This window comes from Triturus cristatus, chromosome 9, assembly GCF_964204655.1.
Source record: "Triturus cristatus chromosome 9, aTriCri1.1, whole genome shotgun sequence".
NCBI lineage: Eukaryota > Metazoa > Chordata > Amphibia > Caudata > Salamandridae > Triturus > Triturus cristatus.
This window is the reverse complement of record NC_140592.1, coordinates 307,973,206-308,000,104: the sequence shown is the minus strand read 5'-3', so window position 1 is coordinate 308,000,104 and position 26,899 is coordinate 307,973,206. Positions and strand designations below refer to the sequence as shown.

Here is a 26,899-nt window from a genome sequence, read left to right as displayed (position 1 = left end):
GTAACTTGCCGGACTGTTTTGTTATTGTGTGTTCACAGCGTACATTTGTGGTAGCGACCTTGGCTGGAGCAAAACGTTCAACTTTGTGGCCCTGCAGAATGGTACAGAATGGAGTCCTCGTCTTGTGATATTTGGTGATCTGGGATTTTGGAACCCTCAGTCTCTACATCGACTACAGCGAGAGACACAGGCTGGGGACTATGACATCATTCTTCATGTAGGTGGGTACTGATATGTTTTCCTCACATAACTCACACCTGCCTTCACAACACTAAGCCCTACAGATGCATGCAGCGTTCCTCTGCCTCAGCCTTCTAGCGGTCTTCCCCAGTGGCACATCCAAACCAGAGAGCTTCCAGCAATCCAGACAGTATCTATTATTGCTTCAACATCCATGGCCTGCTCCAAGCATCTTGAGGGATGAGGACCTGTGTGTTATTTTGTCTCAGTCCCCAAAACAAGATACCCAAATATAGTAGGTACATCCTCCATCACCACACCTATGGAAAATGTCCTCTGAATTCTCTCCGACCCTTTAACTAGGGGGCTTTCTCTCTCATCTTTATCTGGTATCTTTACTTTTAAAGCTTGAATATTTTTGATCCTATAACTCTTGTGGCTTGATCCCTGGATTACATCCAGTGCCTTAACCTAATGCAATGGACTCTGCATTGTAAGATCTCACATTCTGCAGCTAACCTCTTGATTCTCTCGGTTGAAGTGTCCTGTCTGTGTCCCTCCTTTATACTGTTTCCCTGTTTTTGTAAATATTTAACGTAATCATTTTTTTCCAGGTGATTTTGCATATGACCTTGATTGGGTAAGAAAGACTTTCATTCAAATACTTTCTTTATTTTTATTCCTCTTAATTTTTCAAGATTTTCTGTTGTTGCACATACGCACAAGCACATATTCACCACACACATCCTCGCAGTCACCACACGTCTTTACATTTTCTCACCATGCATATATCTCCATTCATGAGCTCTCTACAATACAAGACCCCCACACACTTTATTACAAATATTTCAACACTTTTATCATGCAAGGGCACAGTTATTATTAGTGCAACAGGCACAGTGACACTTGCCAAGGGATTTGAAGCCAAAGGCATTCCAATTATATCTTTTTTTACCACCCAACCAGGACCAGAGTGTATATTTCACTTAATTTCATTAGGGCCTGCGGCAACCTTGCTACTCCGCTACCATATCACACATCCCTGCTCATCCATCATATATTCTTACACAGCTTAGATGTATATTCTTGCACATTTCATCATGCACAGCATTACTCATCCCTCATAGATCCTTCAACGGTTCACTTTTTGCACACTTGTAAATCCATCTTTTTTATGTTTATTCACAAGGTTCATCCTCACTGTGTATCTTGCATCTCATTGCACATCCTTTTCACACAGCTTTACATAACTAAGCTTTATCTTTCACTAGGGCCTTGCACATTCACCTAACACATATACTCACACAGGACCTTTTCCATTTATTTCATATGTTATGACAAATCCACTTTTACCATCCATTTCATAAGCTCTTACAAATCCAGTTTACAAATTGTCATGGATGTTGTTGAAAATATTTTCACATTGTACCATTATTCTCATTCTCACACCTACACTGCTGAAATGTACGGGCATAGAGCTTACACGTACAATCCCTGGCATATACAGACATGCGTATGCAGTAACACAAGAATACTTACCACACACGTCACATTCCCTTTTTCAGGCACTCTCATTATTATTCATATTGTGATCTACTTGTGTACACACCTTCCTTGAGACCCCTAATTTTGGCTCCCCTCTCTTGTTTTTACTCTCAGTATAATGCCATGCTAGGAGACCTTTTCATGATCCAGATGGAGTCGGTCGCTGCCTATGTTCCCTATATGACCTGCCCAGGGAACCACGAGGAGAAATAGTGAGTAGAGAGTTGCCAGATAATTTCACTTCTGTACTTAAATTGAATCCTTCCTCAGATAATCTACAGGCAAGAAAAAAGAGACTAAGGGAGGATGAGGAAGAGGGTAATATTAAAGACATGAGAAAAAATGCTTTAAGGGAGAGTGATGAAGAATTTTGTCCCTTGCAATTGTTTATAAAGGACATGCTACCTTGGAAGCCATGAGTGCTCATACCTTGTTACAACCTATATCCCCAACAGAGCTTTAATGAGGTAATCGTCATGTCTTCACACACCTACATAAAGCCTTATATGCCTTTGTTGCCTGAACTTCAAAGCTGTACATCAATGACTGTGAAGATAAATCATGCGAAGGTAAACCATTGCCTTCTCTCTTAATTTGGCTGCCCTTGTCTCCTTGTCCCCCCAAAACAAGTCCCTTCAATGCTTACCTAAAAGCTAAAAACAAATCACCAATACCTGATGTCAGAAAGTGTTTGGTTAATTTGGGAAGGGTGTTACCCCAAAAAACATAATAGACACACTCTGGTGTGTTCACAACACAGTCCTAAGTAAATCTCCTCTTGATACCTGATGATTATGGTATAAATAGTTTGAAATTCCTTAAAGAAATGTGTGGTGAGTTCATGTATCACCAAATGACTTTCAAGTTGAGAAGACAGTACAATAAAACTTCTCAACCCAGTCTAGAAACACCACAAAAAATACTAAGTAAAGGACACTACAATGGTCAAAAGTGAATAAATCAAACCAGACATGTATTTTAAAGGTTACGGTAAAACGGCAAAAACTGCCCATAGGAACAATGGAGATGTAAAAGTCACTTTGTGTCTCTGTGTTTTTCCCTAAATAGCCACAGGATGCCATTGTAGTGCCTGAAAACAAAACAAGGAAACTGCTAAGCCTGTCAAATCTGGGAGGTGAAGGCCGAGTCAGTAATGTTCAATGCTAATACACTCCAGCTTTTTTCAGTCTTTCTGGCATTCTTCTGGGGGTACTCCACTCTCATTCCATGGGCAAGAAATACCACTCTTTCCCTGCTGCCCGCTACAACCAAGAGTACCAATGTTTCTTGATTCTAGGAACAGCACACAGTCCTCAGGTCCTCAGAGAAGGCTCTTCGACATTAGGTATTTCACCTGCCATGCCTCTCTCTAGGTAAGCTTGCAAATGGTTTGCTGTATATTCTTCAGAGTAGAGAGCCCTTCCGCCTTTTCCGTCTCTGTAGCAGCAATAGGAAGCCAACCAGATGACCCTTGGAGAGCAGTTCCAGTCTTTGAGTGCCAGCAGGATGGTAAAGAAGTCCTTCATTCTTCTTTTTCCATGAGTAATGTAAAATCTCCTTTCGTCTTCCAGATTTGGAGAATTACTTACACCCAAACCTTGCAACTTTTCTGCCGAACCCCAACCTCCTTTTGCAGCGCTTCCTTTCTTAACTTAATGGAAAACCTTAAGATGACCCTAACCCTTTTCCTTTTACAGGAACCTTATATTCCCTTTCAGGCTCACCTGTTTTGAAATGATAGACGTTCCTCCCTCCCAGTGCTAGATCCAGTGTTTCCTCCTGTTGTGGGCACAAACGAATGTCTGACAGCAAACTCACGTATAGGAACTGGCATGAGGTGCGGCATAGGAGGTCCACCGTTGTTTCTTTGGGAAGAATGTCTGACTCTACTCTGGAAATTAACTGTTTCTGCTCCTAGGGCTCCATTTTGGGATCTCCATTTCAAAGGATAGGCAGTGGCAGCAGCCTTTTTGTTGCCATCTGTCTGTTTCTTTCCTCTCCCAGGACTCATCCCTGTTAATGGGCCCCAGAGGTAGCTCCGCTGTCGTCCTGGAGGACAGTCTTTGATAGATATTCTGGGATGTATTTTTCAGTTCCTGGAGAAGGACTACCAGGCAAACTGGTGCTAATCCAATTTGATTGCAGGCAACACAAAGAATACCTTAAAAAATTATGTTTCTACTATATATATATATATATATATATATATATATATATATATATATATATATATATATATATATATATATATATATATATATATATATATATATATATATATATATATATATATATATATATATATATATATATATATATATATATATATATATATATATATATATATATATCCATCGAACAGGAACCCATAAATGAAGCCTCCCAGAGAAAAATGCTGCTCATGATATATATACATCTAAAATATACTATCACCATTGAATTATACTTATGTTAAAACATGAAAAATAACTTTAAGTGAAATGTCTGGTATTTCATGGCAAATGAAGTTTGACCTACATGGTGAAAACTCAACTTTGAGACTTTGTTCACTATGGGGGCATATGTGTCTTTACTAATTAGTATTTTCCTTTTTATACATGCAGCATCCAGCCTTGTGGGCTTACAAGGCACACATGGAGATGACCTAGCTAAATGATAAAAGTAAATTACCTACATGGCAAAGCACTTTTATTTGCCATGTTTCACTGCAGTGGTGTTGTATTCACTCCATATATCTCAATTGTGGACTTTGGTGGCATGCACTTAAGTCATTTGCATGGATGGTGTAATTTCTCACTGTAGCCCAAATATGGCAATTTATTTTAAGCCACTGGGGTATTTCCTCTCCCATCCGGCTTTACTAGAAAGTTTTTTCTCCCATATATCTTTATTATTATTTAGTTTTGCTACAACAGATTCTGTGATACACGAATCCCAATGTGAACAAAATTTCCAACGAGAAACCCTCCCTACCCCAAATCCCCATCATACATGGAGCAGCACTCAATTAGGAGAATTGTCATAAATATGTAACCCCTCGACCCCCAAAAATAGTATATCAATGTGTATCATTCACAAACCACTGTTCGTCGCCAACTTGGTTAACAACTATAATTTGGCACATTTTAGTGTTTAGCTAGATCATTATCATCCAGATACTCTCCATAGGCCTATTTTTGACATTCGCCATTTGCATACAACCTGACTGGCATGGCCCAGCAATAACCAACCTACTTTGAGCTGGGCAGTATGTCCAGTTTCATCTGAGGGGTCAGAGAGAAAATTGAGCATTCTCCCATAGGGCCAGATCCTCTGCACACTTCCTGCATGTGTCTCTCCTCTGCCAAAGCTCATTCCGTCATTTCCCAAAGCCAAGGTGAGTAGGGGTTTGATGTGACATCCAATGTATGGCTTTTCTACGTTTTCCCAATAGGAGACTTAGAGAAGCAAATTCATATTGAGTTGTTCCCTTTTTGAGTTTTGGGATAAGGACTAATTGGCAATGCTTCACTATGATCTCAAGTTTATTATGCAATGCCTGTCTTAAACTTGCAGCTACTTCCACCAGTATTGCAGAACAGGACCACATTCCCATCTCATGTTTTTAAATGTTGCGTTATTTTCATTGCATCATATACAAGCAAGAGATCTGTTTGCATATATTTTATGAAGCCTCTCAGAATGAGGTACATGCATTTGCAGGAAATAACATTTGTGAACTAAAACCTTGCGTTCCTTGCTATTATCTGCACCTGAGCACATGTAGTTTCCCACTACAGATTAGGCAATAGCTCAAATAGTTTTTGGGTCTATCCACCTTGAGTGTTTTATACAATTTCAAAACCAAGTGTTGAGTGTGTTCAGCTTCCGCCAGTACGTGTTACGTGGCTGTGGGGTATCAGAAAAACCTACCCATATTTCCCTAGCCATTTTAGCTATCTTTGTAAATAGCGGAAACTGACCCCTGCCCACATTAAACGCGGCATGCGCTACTTCAAATATTATAAATCCTTCATCAGGGTATATGTCCCTCAGCTTATGGAAACCATCCTCCTGCAGCATGCAATAGGCATATTCAGATTTATTTTACAAAATGGCTGCCGCCACCACATGGGGAGGGTCCTGGAGAAGGAGACTCTTCTCTCATGCTGTTGAAACCTGTCATACAATCTGTGTAATCTCGCTAGGTTGATTATTCCCCCTTATCAGACCTCCTACTGCTCCTCTGAGGAGACGTTTTCCCCGGTTATAGTTGTAATTGTAGCACATCGCGGTGTATTCTGGAGTTGTGCCGCAATATAGTAAAGCTTCAGATCCAACAGTCTCAGTCTCTTTTCAAAGCCATCAACAGCAGCCTGCCTACATAGTAAGGTCAATAATCTATCTAATTCTTTAAAGGTGGCTCTAGAAAGTGGACACAAAAATCTCTGTAGAGTATGTAAACATTTTGGAAGGAAAGCCATAGTTGCGAATGCCACCCTTCCAATGACTGAGACTTGCAGTGTATTCCAGATGTAAATTGAGTCTCGTAGTCACTGAATAACCGTTTCCATGCTATAGGCATATTTTTTCTCCGCAGCGCGAGCTACCTGAAGGCCCAAGTCTAGTGAGTGCCTAATTTGTAAAAAAAAGTAACTTTCAGGACACTTCCCAGAGGCCACTGCAGCCTGCACCACGTTGCCTCTGCCAACTCTGCCAATATCAAGTACTAACACACTTACAAACAATTGCACTCCTAGAAGGGTGACAATTCAGACTATTCTATGCAACAGAATGCTATAATGGCGCGAGCGGCAGGGATTTTTCTTTTTTTAATGTATGTTGACTTATTAAACACTGTTGTGCTCATTTTATAATTATACAGCGCCACCATGTGGTGAACTGTCATTAGAGCTGGTGCTGACAATCAAGTAAACACAAGGAGATGAGGGACGGAGCTGAAACTTTTCAGACACTCATCCCAGTCACAGATCTGGGTTGAATTCATCATCGTTCTTTAGCTCACTTCACCACCCCAGTTCAGACCCAGTCATATGCAAATCTGTCTTGACCATGTTCCTCATGGGAACAGTCCAACCCGAACTGCCAAGCCAGGTCTTCCCTGGACCGGAAACATGCATCCTGGGACCGGTTTCGGGGTAACACCCCTCATCGGCCAGGCTAGCTTGAATCCAGTGGCAAAGTGAGCAAGGGACCCACGTCTGGGCATACTCTGCCAACTTTGGGCGAACAAAGCAAACACAAGGAGACGATGCACAGAGCGCTGAAACTTTTCAGACTCTCACTCACATCTGAGTTGAATCCATCATCGTTCTTTAGCTCACTTCATCACCCCAGTTCAGACCCAGCCATATGCAAATCAGTCTTGACCCAGTTTCCGCTAACTTGAATCCAGTGGCAAAGTGAGCAAGGGACCCACATCAGGATGAGCCTGGCTGCTGAGTTATGGATGGTTTGCTGTCAGTTTAGTAACTGGATGTGACTCCCATGTAGAGAGAGTTGCCGTAGTCCAGGCGGCTGGTGATGAGGGCCTGGGTGACAGTGCATCTGGTACTGATGGGGATCCACTTGAAGATTTCCTGGAGCATGCGTAGCATGAAGAAACATGCTGACGAGACTGCGTTGATTTGTTTTTTCATTGTGAGCCTGCTGTCAATTATGATGCTGAGTTTCATGGCATGGTCTGCAGGTGTGGGTTGGGGCCCAGGTCTGCTGGTCACCAAGTGCCATTCCAGGGGTTGGCATTGTTCCCGTAAATAAGTACCTCTGTTTTGTCAGAGTTGAGCTTGAGGCAGTTGTTCTGCATCCAGCTTGCCACGCTGGTCATACATCTGTGGAAATGATTTTTGTTGTTCGTGGAGTTGGTGGATAGGGAGAGTATGAGCTGAGTATTATCAGCATATGAAATGATGTTCATACCGTGGGCTCTGACTAGGGTGACGAGAGGGGCGATTTATGCTTTGAACAGGGTGGGGCTCAGTGAGGAACCCTGGGGGACGCCTCAAATGATATTCTTTGGGCCCGAGGTGTAGGGTGGGAGGCAGATGCTCTGAGTTCTTCCATTAAGGAAATATGCAATCCAGTTTAGGGTATCCCTTGTATTTTTATGTGGTGGGGTCTTTTTAGGAGGGTGTGGTGGGACACCGTATCGAACTCTGCAGAGACGTCAAGGAGGATTAGGGCTTCGGTGTCCCCATGGTCTAGTAGGGCTCTGATGTCATTGTTGGCTGCTATTAGGGCAGTCTCTGTGCTGTGGTTGATTGAAACCATGATTGGGAGAGGTACAGGAGGTTGGTTTCCAGGTGGATGGATAGTTGGTGAATGATGGCTTTTTCCAGGACTTTAGCCGGGAAGGGTAGGAGTGAGATGGGTCTTTAGTTTTTAAGTTCCTCTGGGTCTGCGGAGGGTTTTTTGAGTAGGGGTTTACTTTCTGCGTGTTTGCATTCCATTGGGAAGGACGCCAAGGTGATGGAGGTGTTGAGGATTGAGGTGAGCTCTTTTCTGATGGTGTTGTTTCCTAGGTTTACCATGTGGTGGGGACAGAGCTCTCTGTGGCTCCTGAGTGGATGGATCTCATGATGGTGGCAGTGGTCTGCATGGTGAGAGGGTCCCACGGTGTGATCCTTGGTGGTGAGGTGGAGTTGGTGAGGTCTGGTAGCTTGTGGGTACTGATGATAAGTGGTTCGGGGTTGAAGTGGTCATAGATGGACGAGATTTTGTTGAAAAAGAAGTCTGCATGGGTGTTGCAGAGCGACTGGGAGGGGGTGATGGTGTTTTTGGAAGCCTGAGGGTTGGAGAACTCTTTGGCGATGCTGAAAAGTCCTTTGCTGTTGTTGGAGCTGGCTTCGAGACAGGCTGTCAGTGGGTCTTTGCTCGCTTTTTAAAGGTTTGTGTGGTACTGGTTTGGTGCCAGTTTAAAGGTTGTTCGGTTGGTGGGTGATTTGTTGGTGTGCCAGATCATTTCAAGACATTGGCATTTGTTTTTGGCAGTTTTGAGTTCTGGGGTGAACGAGTAGGTGTGCTTAGTGGGTCTACCCCATTTGGCTGATTTGAGGTGGGCAACCCTGTCAGCACACTCAGACATACAGGTATTGAAGTTTTTGATGGCCACCTCGAGGGTGGGGGTGATGTCTGGGGTGGGGGTGCTGAGGGTGTTGGTCAAGAGGTCCTCTCTTACCTTGGTCCAGCTCCTGTGAAAGGAGCAGGTATGGTTTGTGGGGGAGGTGGGGGTGGTCATGTTGGGCAAGTGGACCATTGAGTGGTCCAACCAGGTTAGTTTGGTTGCATGGATGTATCTGATCCTTTTGTATGCTGTAAAGATGGGCTCTAGTGTGTGACCAACAAAGTGCGTTGGGTCAGTGACTATTTGGGTGAGGACTAAGTAGTTCATGCTCTCGATCAGGTTGGCTGTGCTAGTGTCGTTGGGGTCCTCAGTGTGGAAATTGGGGTCCCTGAAGAAGATGAAGTTCTTGAATTTGATGGCCAGGAGGGCAATGGAGTCAGTGATGGCTTAGCAGAATACAGGTTGTGGGCCTGGTGAACTTTATGCCAGGGTGCCTCTGATAGTGGTTTTGTTGTCTGTGTTGAGCTGGAAGTTTAGGTGTTTCATGATGGGGTTGGAGGAGTCTGTGGTTGCAGTGCAGTGGAGGGACTTTGCTTGTTGCTGCGGTCCCGATGTATGATCATGTGTGCATTTGGTGTGGCAGTGGCGATTTCAGGTGAGTGAGCAGGAGTTGATGAAGAGGCAGAGGATGTCTCTTGGGCCCAATGCAGGGGGGAGTGCAGTGTTGCAGGTGAATTCACAGTGGTGGCAGGAGAAGGGTCTTGTCGTAGAGCGCGGAGATGTGCGGATGCAGTGTGTACTGCTGGGGTTCAGGGTTGTGATCTCGGCTTTGGTGTAGCTGTAGGTCGGTGGAGGTCCAGGAGTCCTGGCACTGGGCGCAGTCAGGGCCTGGTCCGGACGGGCGCAAACAGGCTTGCCTTGGGCTTACCCACTTTACAGCAGCCCTGTGGAATTCATTAAGTAGGTTCCTGGGAGGGGGCGGGACGCTGGGTGGGTGGGGTGAGAGGGAGGCGGGAAGCGGGATAGCGGGTGGTGGAAAAAAGGCTGTAAAATTGTTGGGGAAACGTGAAATGAGCAAAAGTTACGTTTTGGAAAAACGGGAGAAGAGTTAGGAAGGGGCTAGAGTCAGGTTAAATGGAGGAAAAAGTTGAATAAAAAAGAGGGAAAATCGAATTCAAATGGAGGAAAAAGTCCAGTTGGAGAAAAAATGAGCAGGGAGCAAAATCAAGTTAGAGGAGTCAAAAGTTGGTTGAGGAAAGAACAAGCAGGGAGCAGGAATAAAGTTTAAGGAGGCAAAAAGTTGGTTGGGGAAAGATTGAGCAGGAAGCAAACATCAAGTTAAAGGAGGCAAACATCAGGTGGCGAAAGAACGAGCATGAAGCAAAATCAGGTTAGATGAGGCAAAAGTCAGTGGGGGAAAGAACGAGCAGGAAGCAAAAATCAAGTTAAAGGAGGCAAAAGTCAGTTAGGGAAAGAATGAACAAGAGTTAATGAAGCTAAATTCAGGGTACTTGTGGCGTGGTGCAGTGTCAAACAGACCCGATCTGCAGCAGTGGGTGAAACTGGCCCAGAGACCTGCTCAATGTTGCGCTGCGGCCTGCATTAAGTTAGGTTCCTGGAGAGGGCGGGATACGGGGAAGGGTGATTGGGAGGTTGGAAGCGGGATAGCGGGTGGTTGAAAAAAGGCAGCAAAGTAGTTTGAGAAAAGTGAAGGAGTTAAATTTTGGGAAAACTGGGGGTTAGTAAAGAAGGGGGCAAGAGTCAGGTTAAAAGGAGGGGAACGTTACTTTAAATGGTGGGAAAATTGAGTTAAAAGGAGTTAAAAAGGAGGGAAAAGTCAAGTTGGGAATAAAAATTAGCAGGGGTCAAGAATCAATTTAAGAGGCAAAAGTCAGTTGGGGATAGAACAAGCAGGAAGCAAAATCAAGTTAGAGGAGGCAAAAGTGAGCTGGGGAAAGAACAATCTAGAGTTAATGAAGCAAAATCAAGGACACTTGTGGTGCAGCGTCGAGCGGACTCGATCTGCAGCAGCGGGCAAAGCTGGACCAGGGACCTGCATTACCCCCTGGTCCTGATAAGAGGTCGTTCGTTTAATTGGCGTCATAATGTGTGCAGTGAGGAAATGTATGTCAGAGAGTCTGGTGAACCTCTATGGACTGTAATTGTAAGACTACATGGCACCTTTTTAACAGAGGTGCAGCCCAGCCTTTGACCTTGTTAGCTACACAATTGTTGGCCCTGCTATTGTCTCAAGTTCCCCCCCATTCATTCCATACCCCCATTCACCCAACCCAGGAATGCCACCACGCCTTTAGACCTGCAAGGTTAAGACACCTCATTTACAAAATGCTAAATTTCTGTGATGGGCTGGGGAAGGCGGCACAGAAGGAGCAGGTGGGAAGACTATGTAATGCAGCCTTTGAATTGGCAGCAGGGTCCCATGTTTTTTAGCTGAGCGTGGGGCCCTGGGCAGCTGCTTACACTGTCCACGCCTAGCGCCCGCCCTTCCCAGTGCGGCACACCTGATCACATTACAATATGGTGTGTAAAGTGCTTGAAAATCCCTGTTTTTCTGCAAATATGTCAAGCTGTTCAGCTTTCCATGAGTTGACCTTTGTTTCAGTGGCAAGCAACACTTCAACCGGATGATTGGGATCTAACACCATTCCTGTTTTGTTCGTCTACCTCTAGCCCAACGAGTACCTACTTTAGATTCAAAATAGCCACCCAATTATAGGATATTTAGCCCACAATGTCTTTCAAAGCTCACAAGCATGCGTTCTTAACAACCAAAAAGCGGGTGGTAAGTAGCTTCATCAATAATAGTAAAGGGCAATCAGGAATCTGCTCATATATTTAATTTCACTCCCACTACGGTGACCTTATGAATGGGAGGACAATATCCTTCTCTCACATTATACACCCTATTTTTCACTCACACACATACCACAATAAATACAGCATCTTCATCACTGCTCTCCCTAGACTTTTGTTGTACTGCTTTCACTCTTTTTGCTTTTTCCCTATCATCCCTAGACGCTCTTGTGAAATTACTCATTCTTCTGCCCTTTTAACATTTGACTTTTGATTGCAGAACAATTAGTAGATGAAGGTACGTGTTTTCCAGTCCCACAATGATAACATCTGCAGAAGCTTGCAACCACCCCTTTTTCTCTAGGTCCTTGACTTTTCTTATTCCTTCCTTGTTCACCTGTCATGTTTCTTGATACGCAAAAGACACACAATTGAGGAACGGAATGCAGAACAAATCAAAACATCCACCCCCAGTCAAGAGATCTGGGTTAAATCCACCATTCTTTTGCTCACCATGCCACCCCAGTTTAGACCTGGCCATATGCAAATCAGTCTTGACCCTGTGCCTCATGGGAACAGTCCAGCCTGAACTGCCAAGCCAGGTCCTCCCTGGACAGGAAACAAGCATCCTAGGACCGGTTTCGGGGTTTCACCCCTCTTCAGCCAGTATAGCTTGATTCCAGTGGTACAGTGAGCCCAGGACCCACGTCTTGGCATACTTGGCGCACTTAGGGCGAGAAAGCAAAAGACACACTATTGATGGACGGAATGCAGAACAAATCAAAACATTCACCCCCAGTCAAGAGATCTGGGTTAAATCCATCATTCTTTTGCTCACCATGCCACCCCAGTTTAGACCTGGTCATATGCAAATCAATATTGACCCTGTGCCTCATGGGAACAGTCCAGCCCGAACTGCCAAGCCAGGTCATCCCTGGACCGGAAACAAGCATCCTAGGAACGGTTTCAGGGTTTCACCCCTCTTCAGCCAGGATAGCTTGATGGATTTAGGCCCAGATCTCTGTACTGGAGTGAATGTATGACATTGTTCTGCATTCTGTCCAACTGTTGTTTTTGCATTTGTCACCCCGAGTGGGTCGGGTATGCCCAGACGTGGGTCCCATGCTCTCCATGCCACTGGAATCAAGCTATCATGGCTGAAGAGGGATGAAACCCCGAAACTGGTCCTAGGATGCTTGTTTCCAGTCCAGGGAGGACCTGGCTTGGCAGTTCGGGCTGGACTGTTCCCATGAGGCACATGAGGCACAAGGTCAAGACTGATTTGCATATGGCTGGGTTCAAACTGGAATGGCATGGTGAGCAAAAAAACGATGGATTTAGGCCCAGATCTCTGTACTGGGGTGAATGTATGACATTGGTCTGCATTCTGTCCATCAACTGTTGTTTTTGCATTTGTCACCCTGAGTGGGACGGGTATGCCCAGATGTGGGTCCCGTGCTCTCCATGCCACTGGAATCAAGCTATCCTGGCTGAAGAGAGTTGAAACCCCGAAACTGGTCCTAGGATGCTTGTTTCCAGTCCAGGGAGGACCTGGCTTGGCAGTTCGGGATGGACTGTTCCCATGAGGCACATGGTCAAGACTGATTTGCATATGGCTGGGTTCAAACTGGAATGGCATGGTGAGCAAAAAAACGATGGATTTAGGCCCATATCTCTGTACTGGGGTGAATGTATGACATTGTTCTGCATTCTGTCCATCAACTGTTGTTTTTGCATGCTTCTTGATACCACATTCGTACCTGTACTTCAAATTGTAATTTTGCTTTGACCCTTCCTATTGAATGCCTTTACATATCTGGAAGTATTTTTGATTGTCTTGGCAGTATATACAGCCTTGTCTAAAGGTGGATCATCACCACTTAACAATTTCTCTTGGATTTTGACATTGCTTGTCCTGTTAGTGAGTTGGTCCCTGACAGTCTTCTCACGTAAGCCATCGAATATACATGTGGAAACAACAGTACTTAATTTCTGATTCACATTTCTCAATTGTTTTACCCTGAAGTTGTGTTCTAGAGAAAAATGTATGAAATTCTTCCAGAATATTAACTTTTGCTTCATAATTTATTCTAATGGCCTGAGTGAACTCCTCATCCAGGTCCATGTCCCTAAAATGCTAAATTGCACTTTGAAAAGAATATCTCCCTAGCCACAGCTTGCAGATATGTCTCAAAAACATCCCTCCAATCCTCTCAACGAGTTGATTGTTAACCCAGAAATGGGTGGAATACTGAAGGAGATATCACAGATTCTATGTTGGTATAGAATTCACACTACAATATTTCTTGTGAGCAATAACACAATTAAAGTGGTCACCAGTGGGGCAGCTGGCACATGGATTGTGGGTTTGCAAGACAACTTTTGGACTTGTAGAACATCTTATATTGACCACAAAGTGCTCTTTAATCTCCAGGACAACCTTAACTCTTTTGAACAGTAAACTTTCCTAAAGCCACAAATAATCCTGCTGTAAGTTGTTTCTTCATACCCATAATGAATGGTACAGAACTTGTATATTTTGAAAAACAAATCAAAATGGGTAGTCCTTTAGCTGCCAAAAATGGTTGGTGTTCTACTCCAGCAAAACAAACATAGATGCTAGTGCATGTGGCATGCAAGATGTTTCTCCAGCACCCAGAATGGCTGTGAAGGAGCATTACATCACCGTGGCTCATAGTGATGTGAGTCACATAATCAGGCACGGCTTGATTTGAAGCCTGATCAGATGATCGGTATGCCCTCAGATTGTTAAACAAACTTCTATTCTGTGGAACCCTGCTCGGGTGTTGTATGTTCCTATGTGGAAGCCTGATGAAGTAGTTGATGCTAAAGTCAGTCAGATTCATCTTCACCTTTCATAACCTTCATCACTGAGACCTAGGCGTCCTCAGTTAAAGGGCGCTAATGCATCACCAGTCCAGAAATCAGACTCGCAATTTTTCTCTCGACCATGTTTAAGCAACGTGCTGAGGACCAGTGGTAATCATAGCCCGTTGAAGGTTCGCATTGAATTTGTTCAGCTAGTGCAGGTAATTTCCCTCCTGGGGTTATGGATTTTCTGATGTCACGCATTGCCATGTAAACAATGCGAAATGCTGACATCAATGTAGTAGGAAAGTGTTTTAAGGCGTAGCTGAAAATCAAAGATGTTCCTTCCCAGTGAGGCAACAGCTGTCTGAAGTGGAATTTCCTCACCCATTTCAATCAACTCCTTTAGTAACTACTACTACTATATGAAAGATGTAGGAAAAGATCCTTAGTATAAGAGAACAAAAGCAAGCACAATATCATTATTATATTTGCATATTCAGCATGGAAAGTGTTCAGCAGTTTAATGTGAATTGTAAATCAGATCCAGGGCATGCACTCAAGTACAAATTAAAGTTTTACAAATAGTACTGTAACAGGTAAAGAATACTACAGAAACAGCAAACAAAACATTGGCGTGGGGTGACTGTTCTGTTGGCTTCCAAATGTATGGGTTTGTAACTGCTTAAACACTTTTCCTTACTTGATTATCCCATTTAGAGATTTAGAAAGTTTACTAAATGGATTTTAAAATGTTTTCCAAAACCCTATTTGGAAAGGGGGTGTTAAGGGCATCCCTTCCATGCAGCTATTGGGACACTGATGTATCAGTGGTTTGCAACTGTAATTCCGTTTACAAACCATTGAAAAGTCACCGACTTCCAAGTTGGGATAGTAACTAATTTGCAAAAGAGAAAGGGTCTTCTGTGGTCCTCTTACCCTTTGTGAATTAGGTTGGCTGCTTCAGGGGAGAAGGCAGTTATCCAGGGTACCACTGCAATCTTCTCAATTTTTAAATCAGTCCCTTTTCTTTTAAGGAAATCGGGCTGCTTTAAAAAAATAAGTTTTCATTTTTGAAAAGCAGTCACAGGTATGGAGGACCTCCGACTCTTGTGGGCCACTGCCCCAGTGATTGTAGCACTCGTAGTGAGCCGCTTATTATAACTTGCCAAATTAATATTTATTAGGCATGTCTGCGACTCACTCCAATTCCCTTTTCTGCAAGCCGACCTATTAGTACATAGATCAGTCAGCAAAATCAGTGGCGTAGGAAGGGGGGGCGCGGTGGGTGCAGGCCGCACTGGGTGTCATCAATGAGGGGGGCGACAAAATGGCAAAAATATGTGTTTTAAACAAATATTTTTGCCATTTTGTCAAGCCGGTGGTGACAAGAAATCTCTGAGGGGGGTGACGAAATGGCAAAAATATGTTTTGTAAACACATATTTTTGTCATGCTGGGGGTGACAAGAAATTTTTCGCACCGGGTACCACCTGACCTTGCTACGCCACTGAGCAAAATCAGATTGGATTTGAAAAAAATCAGTGCGCAAATTGCACCTACATTTTGCGAATCCAATGTTGGTCCATCAGGCCCAGATAAATTATTTTTGATGAGCACTAGAGCTGTTTTTTTAACTCCGAAGTGTTAACTATGTTTATTTTTTGCTATGACCTAGTCATGCAGCAAACTGTTTTGCTGTATCATTACATACACTTGATGGACCCAGATTTTTGACTCGTATTAAATATGCTACAATTAATTACTTTGAACAGAGTCATGTAAAAGGAATGCATAGACAATAGATCCATTGAAAAACAGGGCTGGAAAGCTGCACTCAGAAGTACTAGTCTTCGTGAGTGCAGGTGTATGATTTTCACCTTCTCAAAATACTCAGTAGTAGTACCGCTAGAAGGCTGCACCCGTCGTAGCTTTTTCAAACATACTACTGAGTGTCATGTTAATCTTATGAAAGGCTTCTGTTGCCCACAGTGTGTAATTGTACATTGTGTACAACAATGCATTCTGGAAAGGCAGCCCAATGTACATGTTTTTTTCCCCTCCAAAATGGAAACATTTTGCCCTTGGAGAACCCCATCCTCCATAACGAATCAAAGTTTGATGATGATCTGTTCCCCTTCCCACCCTGGAAAGGAAGATACTCTTCCCCTTTGCTGGTGGGGATTTCTGACAGTTTCCATAGTGGGAAATGGGTCACTGAGGGGTTTGATAATGCCAACAAACTCATGAGTTTGTGAGTGTTCATAAACACTCAAAGTGAGCCAATCCTTGACCAGCCCATTCCCCACCCCTTAAATGGCAATTATTAACTACTGAGTAATTGTATTGAGCTGAATCATAAACCACAGAACAGGGCGCCCAGACTATCAGGTTGACAAATCACCATTAGATATCGCTGCAATTCATGGCTTCAGGGGCGGCTCCTCTGCTAAGGCGCGTCACAACACTGCATTCAGAGCAGTGTAAAAAGGAAAAATAAAATGATAACGTTATTATCATTTTATTTTTCGTAGCTACAGACCTATGTTAGGGCGGGGCAGGGCTGGGGTCACAGGGAGGAGGAGTGGTTTGTGCACCATAAGTGCACATGACGGTTTGGCCGGCCGTCTTGGGCCGGCCAAACAGTCATGCACACTTAGCATGTTCTCCATCTGGCTGTATTGCACAGCCTGAGTGGAGAACATGCACAGGCTCCCAGTCTCTGTCAGACCAATCATGATGCTGCTGTCATGCTGTTGACAGCAGCGTCGGGATTGGCTTAGTGGAGCCTATGTGCTTCCTGCTTCCGGGACTCAGAGTCCGTAAGAGAAGTGAAAGAGAAACAACGGAGGAGTGATGGCGGCCATGAAGAAGTATGTTTTTTTTTTTCATATGTTTTTTTTCATCCCCCGCCCTCCGCCACCCCATTCCGTACCAGCCGCTATTGCATGGCTTTAATAACCATTTCCTTGTTTCTAGTCTTGTTTTTGGATTATGGATCATGTGGTTGTGCACAATACAGTTCATCTTTCCAAACTTCATGGTATCAAGGCTTTTGGCTCAATAGCCCACCCAAAGCATTATGGTGATTGTAGTACAACAAATATACTTATTTCACTCTTCTTGGAGCACTTCAAAGGAGTGTAACACACCTCTGAAACCATTTATACCTGACCGTATTGAAGTCGTTTACTTATACACATCCTTTTCTGGACAGCTGTCAGGAGTAAATGGAGCATTTTGAATATGTACGCGTAGTAGCAATGAGTAATAATCCTATACAGATTGTACGTCAAACCCAAATTGAAGGTTGATAAATATCTTAATAAACAGAAGTCCCAGAGTGGCATGATAACCGGTTATCGGATTATTACTCATTGCTACTACGCGTACATATTCAAATAAGCCCTGACGAAGTTCCCCTTCTGGCACGTTTGGGAACAAAACGCGTTGGCTGTGTGCCATGGTGTAAAGACTGAGATAATAAAACAGTTTTTAAACAACCATTTTAAGCTTGCAAAAAATCCACAGAAGGAACCCTCTTATTTTGCCTATTTCCGTGAAAATGTTCAGTGGGAAATGGTTTAAATTCAACAGTTCTTGCTCCAACATGGTGTTCAGGTTTGCCTCACTTTTTTATTAAATATAGAATGTCGGCTCTCTAGGGTCACAGTAGGCCACTGTGGAATCTAGTCACAGACAGCTGTTTTTGAAAGTATAGGGTGAAACTAGCATAACAGCTTGCAATGCCGAATGTGCACTGCAGGATGCCGAATTACTGGTGATCCAAGACCCGAGATGTTATTGCAATACTGTTCAAAGTGAAAACATGATTGACACAGATAATCAGGGCTTGAGAAGACCATAGTACAGGCCTAAGGATAATTGAGTCCAGGCAGAACTGACTAAAATCAAACAATTTCTTCACCCAGAGACTACGGGAAGGAAGTGGAGGAAGGTAATCTATGGTTAATTTTACTGAGGTGACTTTAGGGGGGATAGGTGCAGAAGTTCTTTTCTACCTCTAACTTTTATTTTCCCTATTTGTCTCTAGCAACTTCTCTAACTATCGCAACCGATTCAGCATGCCTGGAAACACCGAGAGCCTTTGGTACAGGTAGGCCCAGCGAGAACATTAAGAAAGCCTATCCTACAGCTATGTATAACAAACTACTGTGTATCGAATGTTGTAGGCAGTGGTAGTGGAAAGCATTACAATTCAAAGCTACTCTAATGTGTACATACAAAAATTGAAAGCTCATGGTACAAATATTGTAATGCAAAACATTACAGATTAATTTTAGAGATATTTACAGGGGCAACTAATGGGCTATTGTAGAGACGTAATCTGCATGTAAATTCCACATTTCATTAGTGCCCATTATTTTTTTGACGTCACTGGCCTCATTGATGTGCAAAGGGATAACTGAGGGTGAATTGAAGGCCAGGCAATTGCCCTTTTTTTTGGAGGACAAAGTGGTTGGTTCTGGAGCTGGAAGGGGCATCAAGGCTGTATTTGCTGAGGACATAGGGGCTTAGTTGTGAGTGTCCATGAGGGGAGTATTTTTGTTTTTTAACCATGCTGTTGTTATCCATTTTGTGACTCGATTTTTAGTTATGATGTAGGTCAGGCACACATCATCTCTTTCTCCACTGAAGTCTACTTCTACCCTGAGTACGGAACAGAGCAGATTATGACGCAGTACGAGTGGCTGGAGAAAGACTTGCAGGTAAAGGACATTACTCTGGGTACTGTGGAGGGAGGGATATGAGATTTTAATGTCTTCATTAAACTGGTAATCGGAGAGAGACTTATTGGCAAGAGGTGTTCCATTGGGAAACAGTGACTCAAATAAGACAACTCTCTCAGTTGGTGAAGGGAGCTTACACGAATGGGCCATTTTAGCTCAAACACCAGTCATGACTTGCATAACCACTACTAAAATTACTTTAATATTTCACTATACTAATTCAGCGCTAATCATTTATGGGTTCCGGAGTAGCATGCTAGTCGCCGAAAAAGCTCTTCGACGCCTCGTCAGGGGGGTACTAAGCGCTATATAAATGCAGTTACAATATAATACAATTAGCGCCAGGAGTCTCCTGCTTAAATGACTGTTTTTGAAGTACGAGGTATGTTGGGCCACACGTTTGCCCTCCACCTTGTAACTTCCTGATTTGCTGTTTTTATGTTTCTCTTTCAAGGAAGCCAACAAGCCAGAGAACCGAAGGCAGCATCCGTGGATTATTACCATGGGGCATCGGCCAATGTACTGCTCCAACAATGACACGGACGACTGCACCAAATATGAGAGCATTGTGAGTAAGGGTGGGCAGTGTGTGCAGCCGTAGGTGCAATATCATTGTAGAGGCAGACTGGCAGTTCAGTTTATCTAGTAAATAAATTCCAGGTTGTTACAAAACAAGCCTGAGGGTATGGAAGCTCCAGATTTTTTTTTTAAAAAATTGATGAAATCCTTGGGCACACTCAATGGGTAGAGTTGAATTAGCCAGGAGACGCTAACTGGAAATGTTGAGCCTATCAATCATGTAAATAGAAATCTGTGGCAACTGAATGGACGGGTATGACATGTTTGTGCCACATCGTTGCAACTGAGGAGCATTTTGCCGCTTGTAGGGCACCTCACAGATAAACAAAGTGGCTGATGCACATGGCAAAGTGCTCATCCGCAGCGTGGGAAGAGGGAGCGGGGGCACCGAGGGAATATAACCCGTAAATACAAAAATAACACAGGGCAATCAATGCAGGACTAACATCCGCACCAAGAGTGTGTCATTGTTTGCCCTGCAGGGCAAAACCCACACATAATGATACTCATCCTTTTTCTATTCCAACCAGGTTCGCAGAGGAATTCAAGGTCACTATGGCCTAGAGGACCTGTTCTACAAATACGGTAATGCTCGGCAGAACTTCCATCTAGCTTGGTCTTTAGCCTTTTTGTTTTCACACTACCAGGTCATCTGTAGGATTCCAGACCTCAGCTGGTGCATTTGTTCACATTCTATAAATTGTCATTTACCAGCCCCCCTAACACCACTTCTTCCTCTGCTGTCCCTCCTCAGTCACTAGTGTGCATTCTACAAGTTTCTCAGTGACTTGTAGTGTGCTATTGCACCAAGAGTACATGACATTGTCCCAGTGTGCCAGATGTCATTGGTGGAAGCTGTCTGATGTTTTATCTTATGATGTTTTAGGAATTGTCCTCTATCTTGGAAAACTAGATATTGATATGAGCCTTTGCTATGCTGAGCTTGCTGCACTTTTCTATCCTCAGGTGTGGACCTTGAGCTTTGGGCACACGAGCATTCCTATGAGAGACTGTGGCCAATATATAATTACCAGGTGAGAGGCCTCTGAAGGGCTAAAGTTTGATGGTTATTTTCATCAGGATGTCACAGACCTTGGAGCTGACATGATTTTCTGACCACTCCCCCTCTACTCCACCTTCACAGAGGTACTGCTGGGGAGTTTTTATTCCCATCTGTGATGTTCCTAGGCTTGTTGTTCTTACATCCAACATGCTTACATTTCCTTTTAGTCCCATTAGACCTTTCCAAAGTGTAGCTGGCTTGATGGCCTCTCCAAGAACCAAAGGATGAGTACTACAACAGTTGAAGTACATGTAATATCTAGAGAACATTTATTTACAAATTGTTATATATATATCAATGCTAGTTGAACTGTGAAGAGGCATAAGATCGGCGGTAAACAACTTGAACTGTTGGATGCCTGTATACAGGCAAACTGAAATGCAGATATCAAATGCACTAATCACCATTAAAAGCAACACTATAAGAATGAAGATGCAATGTCTTGTGGCTGAAAACCAGGATGGGTATAAAGTATAACACACAGCATAGGGCTGCTTGGCAGCAATGTTTTCATTCACCAGGTGAAGTAGCAATCAATGCCTCTTACCTCGTGACCACTGGTCCCTAGGCCTTCTGAGCACTTTACCCATACACCCTGAAATAATGCTAGAAGCGATAAAGATAGATATTTAAGATTTTATAGTGGGAGTATTTTACTTCCTATTTTTGGAAGTTGGGATTGAGACGCATTTTTGTTTTGTGTGTGTCCTCATGTCAGCATGGCATCTTGCAAGTCAAGGACCATTATCTGGCGCCCGTATATCGTATGGAAATTGAATTGAACGAGGAGCACTCCTAATTTTAATTCTCGTATTTCTTTTTCTTACTGATGTATTTTAAGTGTGGCGTGCTGCAGAGTTTGACTTGCTGCCTAAACAAGCCTAGCTATGAACAATGAACACTGACAAGTATTTAAACCTATCCCCTGCGCACTATATCCTAATATATCCTAATAGTAAAACATTATTTTATTTGTACAATTTACAGACTGTAGCCCCTGAGGAAGGGCCGATGGGGCCCGAAATGCATTGGGCATGTCATTAGAAGTACAGTCAAAGGAAAGGATTTCATGGACTTTTCGCACTGATTTAAAAGAGATTGAGCCTCAAGAAAGTTTCCATGGAGATAATGGAATAAAAAATTTGTAAAAGGAAATGACTATTCAATATCAGTTGCGGTGTATGAAACTGAATGTTTAAGAAAGTCTTGATTTATGTTTAAAGTGTTTTGATTCATACTGTTTCAAAGAAATAACATAGCAACAGCTATTAGGATATAGTGCGCAGGGGTCAGGTTTAAATACTTGTCAGTGTTCATTGCTTATATCGTATGGACCATTGCCTTTTCTCAGCCAAACCCTTAAAAAAGCTCTTTCGTTCCGAAGGATAGACGCCATAGGACAGGAATAAAAGAAAAAAAAACATAGAAGGAGACAGGCATCTCAGCATGCCTAGCTTGACCAGTCTGCAAATACCTGCCAAAAATCCCTAGTCCTTGGTAGATTACCATCTATAGCTGTTCTGCATGTCCACTTGGCTGCTTTCAGCCAACCAGTAGGATGCGGGGGCACAGAGTCCATCTAATATTTACATATCTCTCGTCTGGCCAATAATAACAGGTAAAATATCAACCCTCTTTGTTTACTGTCAAGCCTTGTTTGCAAATCGTGATTTACCCCGAAGAGCACAAGAATTGCTGTCAATGTTACTGGTATCTTAAAGATGTCGCAAATGGTAGATTCCACCACCTTCCAATATTGCTTTTTTTCGGGGCATGTAAAAAAAATATGTATATCATTGGCTTTTGGTGTGTTACATCTATTACAACTAGGGATCGGCTGAGATATGAACTTGGCTATTTTTTGCGGTGTCCAATATAATCTTTTTAGTGTAAAAAAGTGATGTCTTTTGAAATTTGCTGGTGTGACTAAAGAGTATAATGCTTTTAGGGAGTCCTTCCAGATTGATTGCAAATCCTCTTCCTGAAGTACATCCTGCCAGTTAGTATGTGGAGGCTCTAGTTTCCTTTCCTCTACATCCACAAATTACGTATACCACTTGGAGACTTCTTTGTTCTTTGCTCTAGTATCCTGAATATCATTCTCGAAGTCCCATATCGACCCTGTCCCACGGGGTATTGTGGAAAGCCATGAAGTTAACTGAATGTATTTACATTTCGATAGTCTATTATCAGTCTTGGCTTTCAATACTTCCCAAGGGACCAGTTCGCCTTCGAATAGTAGTTCACCCTTCTTAATCAACATCAAACCATCTTTTAGGCATTCCGTTGTCCCTGGGGAATCTCAGATAGGAGCGAATTCAGAGAAGTATCCTATATTAAGCATCTTTCTTAGTGTATACCATAGATTCAAGGATGCCTTTAATACTTAAAAAAAAAAAATTCTGAGCCCCGAATTTATACAAAAAAGCTGTCCCGAATTCATTTGTCATTTCCCATAATATAGAGCCCCAGGTAGTTGAATCAGGGTCCCCTATAAGCATTTGAAATTTTTAAAATTGGAATGCCATACAATATAAGTTAAGATCCGGCAGGGCTAGGCCACCCACCTGAAGCCGCCTCCTTAGCTTTTTCCTAAAAGACGTATTCCGCGAGAGGCCCAGATAAAACTAGTTATTTTCCCTTGTATTGTATTTATCATTTCTTTAGGGAATTTTAATGGGATACAATTAAATATGTATGTTTAATTTAGGGAGAATAGACATTTTTATCAAATTCACCCTCCCATAGATAGTGAGCGGGAGATTCTTCCATCTAGTCAGGGCCCTGTCTTTCTCTTTTGCCACTCTCACTAGATTCCGGGTCGGCATATCATTAATCTGTTTAACTATATTGATCCCTGGATATTTTATCTCCTCACACCCTCTACCTTCCCAACCATCTAAATTCCAAACCATCACCTCAGTTTTAGTAGTGTTTACTAAATATCCAGAGATTTCCCCTAATTCTTTAGTTAACTGTTCCATCCTTGGTATCGTTCTAGCTGGGTCAGAGGTATAAATTATAAGATCATCCACAAATAGGGCGATTTTGCTACAAAAGTGGAGTGAGTGAATAGGGATTACCTGGTCATCTTTCCGTAGGAGATGGGTCAGGGGTTCGATGTAAATATCGAAGAGGAGGTGGGACAATGGGCAGCCGTGCCTCGTACCCCTGGTGATCTTAAAATTCTTTGTCAAAGCTCCGTTTACTAAAATCTTAGCTGTAGGACCTTGATACAGTTTTTTTATAGCCGTAATATAACCCGCATCAAAGCCCATTGATTCCAAGACCGCCCATAGAAACTCCCAACAAAGGCGATCGAATGCCTTGACGGCTACTATAGTGATTACCGCCAAGGGAAATGATCGCGTGGTTGTTAGATCAATAGTCCCGATCAAGGACAGAATCAATTCCTGAATCTGTCGCTTTGGGATAAAACCCTTCCAATTTATATGAATTAGTTGGGGGGCTACCTTGACCAATCTCCCTGCCAAAATGCTAGTGTAGAATTTATAATCAGCATTTAGCAGGGAGATGGGCCGATACGAATCCGCACTCTTTGGAACCTTTGTAGGCTTAAGGATCAAAGTAATTATAGCTTCCATGAATGAAGCTGGGATTTGTTTCTCCCCCTTATAGATCGAATTAAACAGTAATACCATTTCTGAGACTAATTCATCTACAATTATCTTATATAGCTCTCCTGGTAATCAGTCCGGGCCTGCTGCCTTCCCATTTTTTAGATGTTTTATATGCTCTCTAATTTCACCCTCGGTAATCTCGACATCTATCTTCTTCCTGCCTTCACTTTGAAGAACTGGGAGATCCAATCTATCAAGCCAATGCTTTAATACCCCCTCCTCTGGCCTGATTTCCTCAGTATATAATTCCGAAAAAAGCGAGACCAGGCGATCCTGCATCTCTTCTTCCTTATTTGAAGTGTCTCCCTGAGCGTTGATTATTAATTCTCGAATATGACTACGCGACCTATTAGCCCTTGACTTCCAGACCAACAATGCGCCGGCCTTCTCTCCATACTCAAATTGTTTCGTGCGACCTGTCACCCACTTCTCACAACACTTAGCCTCTAGATTCATTCTATAATTTAACCTTGCCTCTTCCAGTTGTTTCATTAAAGACTCACCATTATGGGAGGGGTCTACAGACTGCAACTTCAGTTCCAACGCCCCCACTTTCCCCTCTAAACGTTTTAGTTCTGCTCTATCAAGCTTATTTAAATATGATGCTTGATTTTGTAGTATCCCTGTATATAAGCCTTAAAGGCATCCCATATTATATCCAAGGGGGCAGACTGGCAATTATCCAAAAAGAACTCCCTTGTCTTTTCCCTCACAGGGGTGGACACGTCTAAGTTTAGTAGGATGGATCTTTTCAAAGTCCATCTCATATTGTAACCTATTCTCACCCCAAATAATGTTACACTGACCGGAGCATGGTCTGAGATATGGCCTGGTAAAATATGTATCTCTTTTAATTTACCTGCCCACAGACGATCTACTAATAGAAAATCTAGTCTGAAGAAGTGGGATTTTTGTTACCTGTGAAAGGTATAGCCTCGTTTTTGCCCTTTTAACTGTCTCCATGTATCCACCAAGCCCATTTCATAGATCATATGCTTCAGGACCTGCCTTGTCCTGGGTGCCTGAGCCTGTCTCCTAATCTTGCTGGTGGATCTATCTAGTAATGGATCTAATAGGGTGTTAAAATCCCCTCCGATAACAATGGGGGTGGACACTTCAACCAACGACAGATGTAGATCAATATGTACTGGGGGTCATCTACATTAGGGCCATAATAGGCCACACATCTAAATTCTGTGCCAGCGCATCTAAGAGTCGCTATAACCCACCTCCCAGAATTGTCTGTTTTGAAGGTAGTTAAGTCCATTCCAGAGCCCCTCCTAGTCAATATCGCCAATCCTTTGCAATATTCTCCTTGATGTGAGACAGCAAAACCCTCTATCCACTTTTCCTTGCGTACAGTTCCCTGCTTTCACTTGCAGTTAGATGAGTTTCTTGTAGCATGATGACTTGTGCTTTAGATTCTTCCAAATATTTCAATATTAGCCTCTGCCTAGCTTTAGATCTGAGACCATTTACATTCCAGGTTAGCAACTGGAGTGTATTCTCGCGCCCTTTCATCCCTATGTGATTTTTTGATTATGGCCCTGTCTAAAGTTAATAGTGCTGTCATAAAGACTTATTTTTTGGGTTTTTCCCGCTGGTCCCCACCCTGCGTCCCGCCCTCTACCGCCACCCCCACTCTCCTACCCTTGGGAACCCTCCCTTGCTCTTCAAGCATACAAATGCTTATTTGAACCACCGGAGTGAGGAAATCCTTTCTAAATCAAAATAAGAAAGAAAAAAAAAAGAAAAAGGGATAAAGAAAAAAGAGAACAAAAATGTATTTCCACCCCACTTCCTACCCTTCCCTGTCCTTTCCCTTTACACCCCGAGCATATTTAAGTGATCCTACAATTGTTTAGTTCATGTGGTTATACAAGGTTTCTCGATTTGTATGGAATATCATTCCTTACTTCCTATAAGAATTTCAAGAGGTACCCCGCTTCTTTATAATGGCTATTAAATCATCCGCCTCTTCCACTGACCTAAAATTTTGCATCTGGTTTTCCCACATAACACGGAGCATTGCCGGGAATTTCAATTGAGCCTTGGCTCCGAGTTTGTTCAATTCGTCCATTTTTTTTCAAAGGTCCCACTGTTTCAAATATGTGGCTTGACAGATCGGACCTCATATTAAAAGAAAAATTCTGAAATGAATATGGGCCATTCCTCAGGGCAGCTGTCAATATTAATTCTTTCACAGTATACGAGAGAACATTTATGAGAATTTTCCTTTGCTTCTGCCTCTGGGGGTTCCGTCTGAAGGGAACCCAATGTACACGCTGTACTTCGTTATCCAGATTAATATCTGGCCTATCTTTCAAAGTGGTCTCACCAAGCATCTTGATTACAAAAGCCTTAATGTTTGACCCTTCTTCTGCCTCGGGGATATTTAAAAGCCTCAGGTTGTTTCTCCAGGCGTGGTTCTCTAC

The 26,899-nt window shown here is 42.9% G+C and overlaps 1 protein-coding gene across 5 annotated transcripts in view; it reads left to right on the top strand.

Moving 5' to 3' along the window:
- The window catches only part of ACP7 (acid phosphatase 7, tartrate resistant (putative)), a 102,340-nt gene that overhangs the window by 46,480 nt on the left and 28,961 nt on the right, over positions 1 to 26,899 (top strand). For all 5 annotated transcript variants that reach the window (XM_085624980.1, XM_085624982.1, XM_085624981.1 and 2 more), the window contains 8 exons: positions 39 to 221; positions 795 to 820; positions 1,840 to 1,937; positions 18,485 to 18,547; positions 19,046 to 19,160; positions 19,636 to 19,749; positions 20,291 to 20,345; positions 20,727 to 20,794. In XM_085624980.1, the coding sequence (XP_085481106.1) occupies positions 39 to 221; positions 795 to 820; positions 1,840 to 1,937; positions 18,485 to 18,547; positions 19,046 to 19,160; positions 19,636 to 19,749; positions 20,291 to 20,345; positions 20,727 to 20,794 (722 nt within the window). The remainder of the gene's footprint in view (positions 1 to 38; positions 222 to 794; positions 821 to 1,839; positions 1,938 to 18,484; positions 18,548 to 19,045; positions 19,161 to 19,635; positions 19,750 to 20,290; positions 20,346 to 20,726; positions 20,795 to 26,899) is intronic.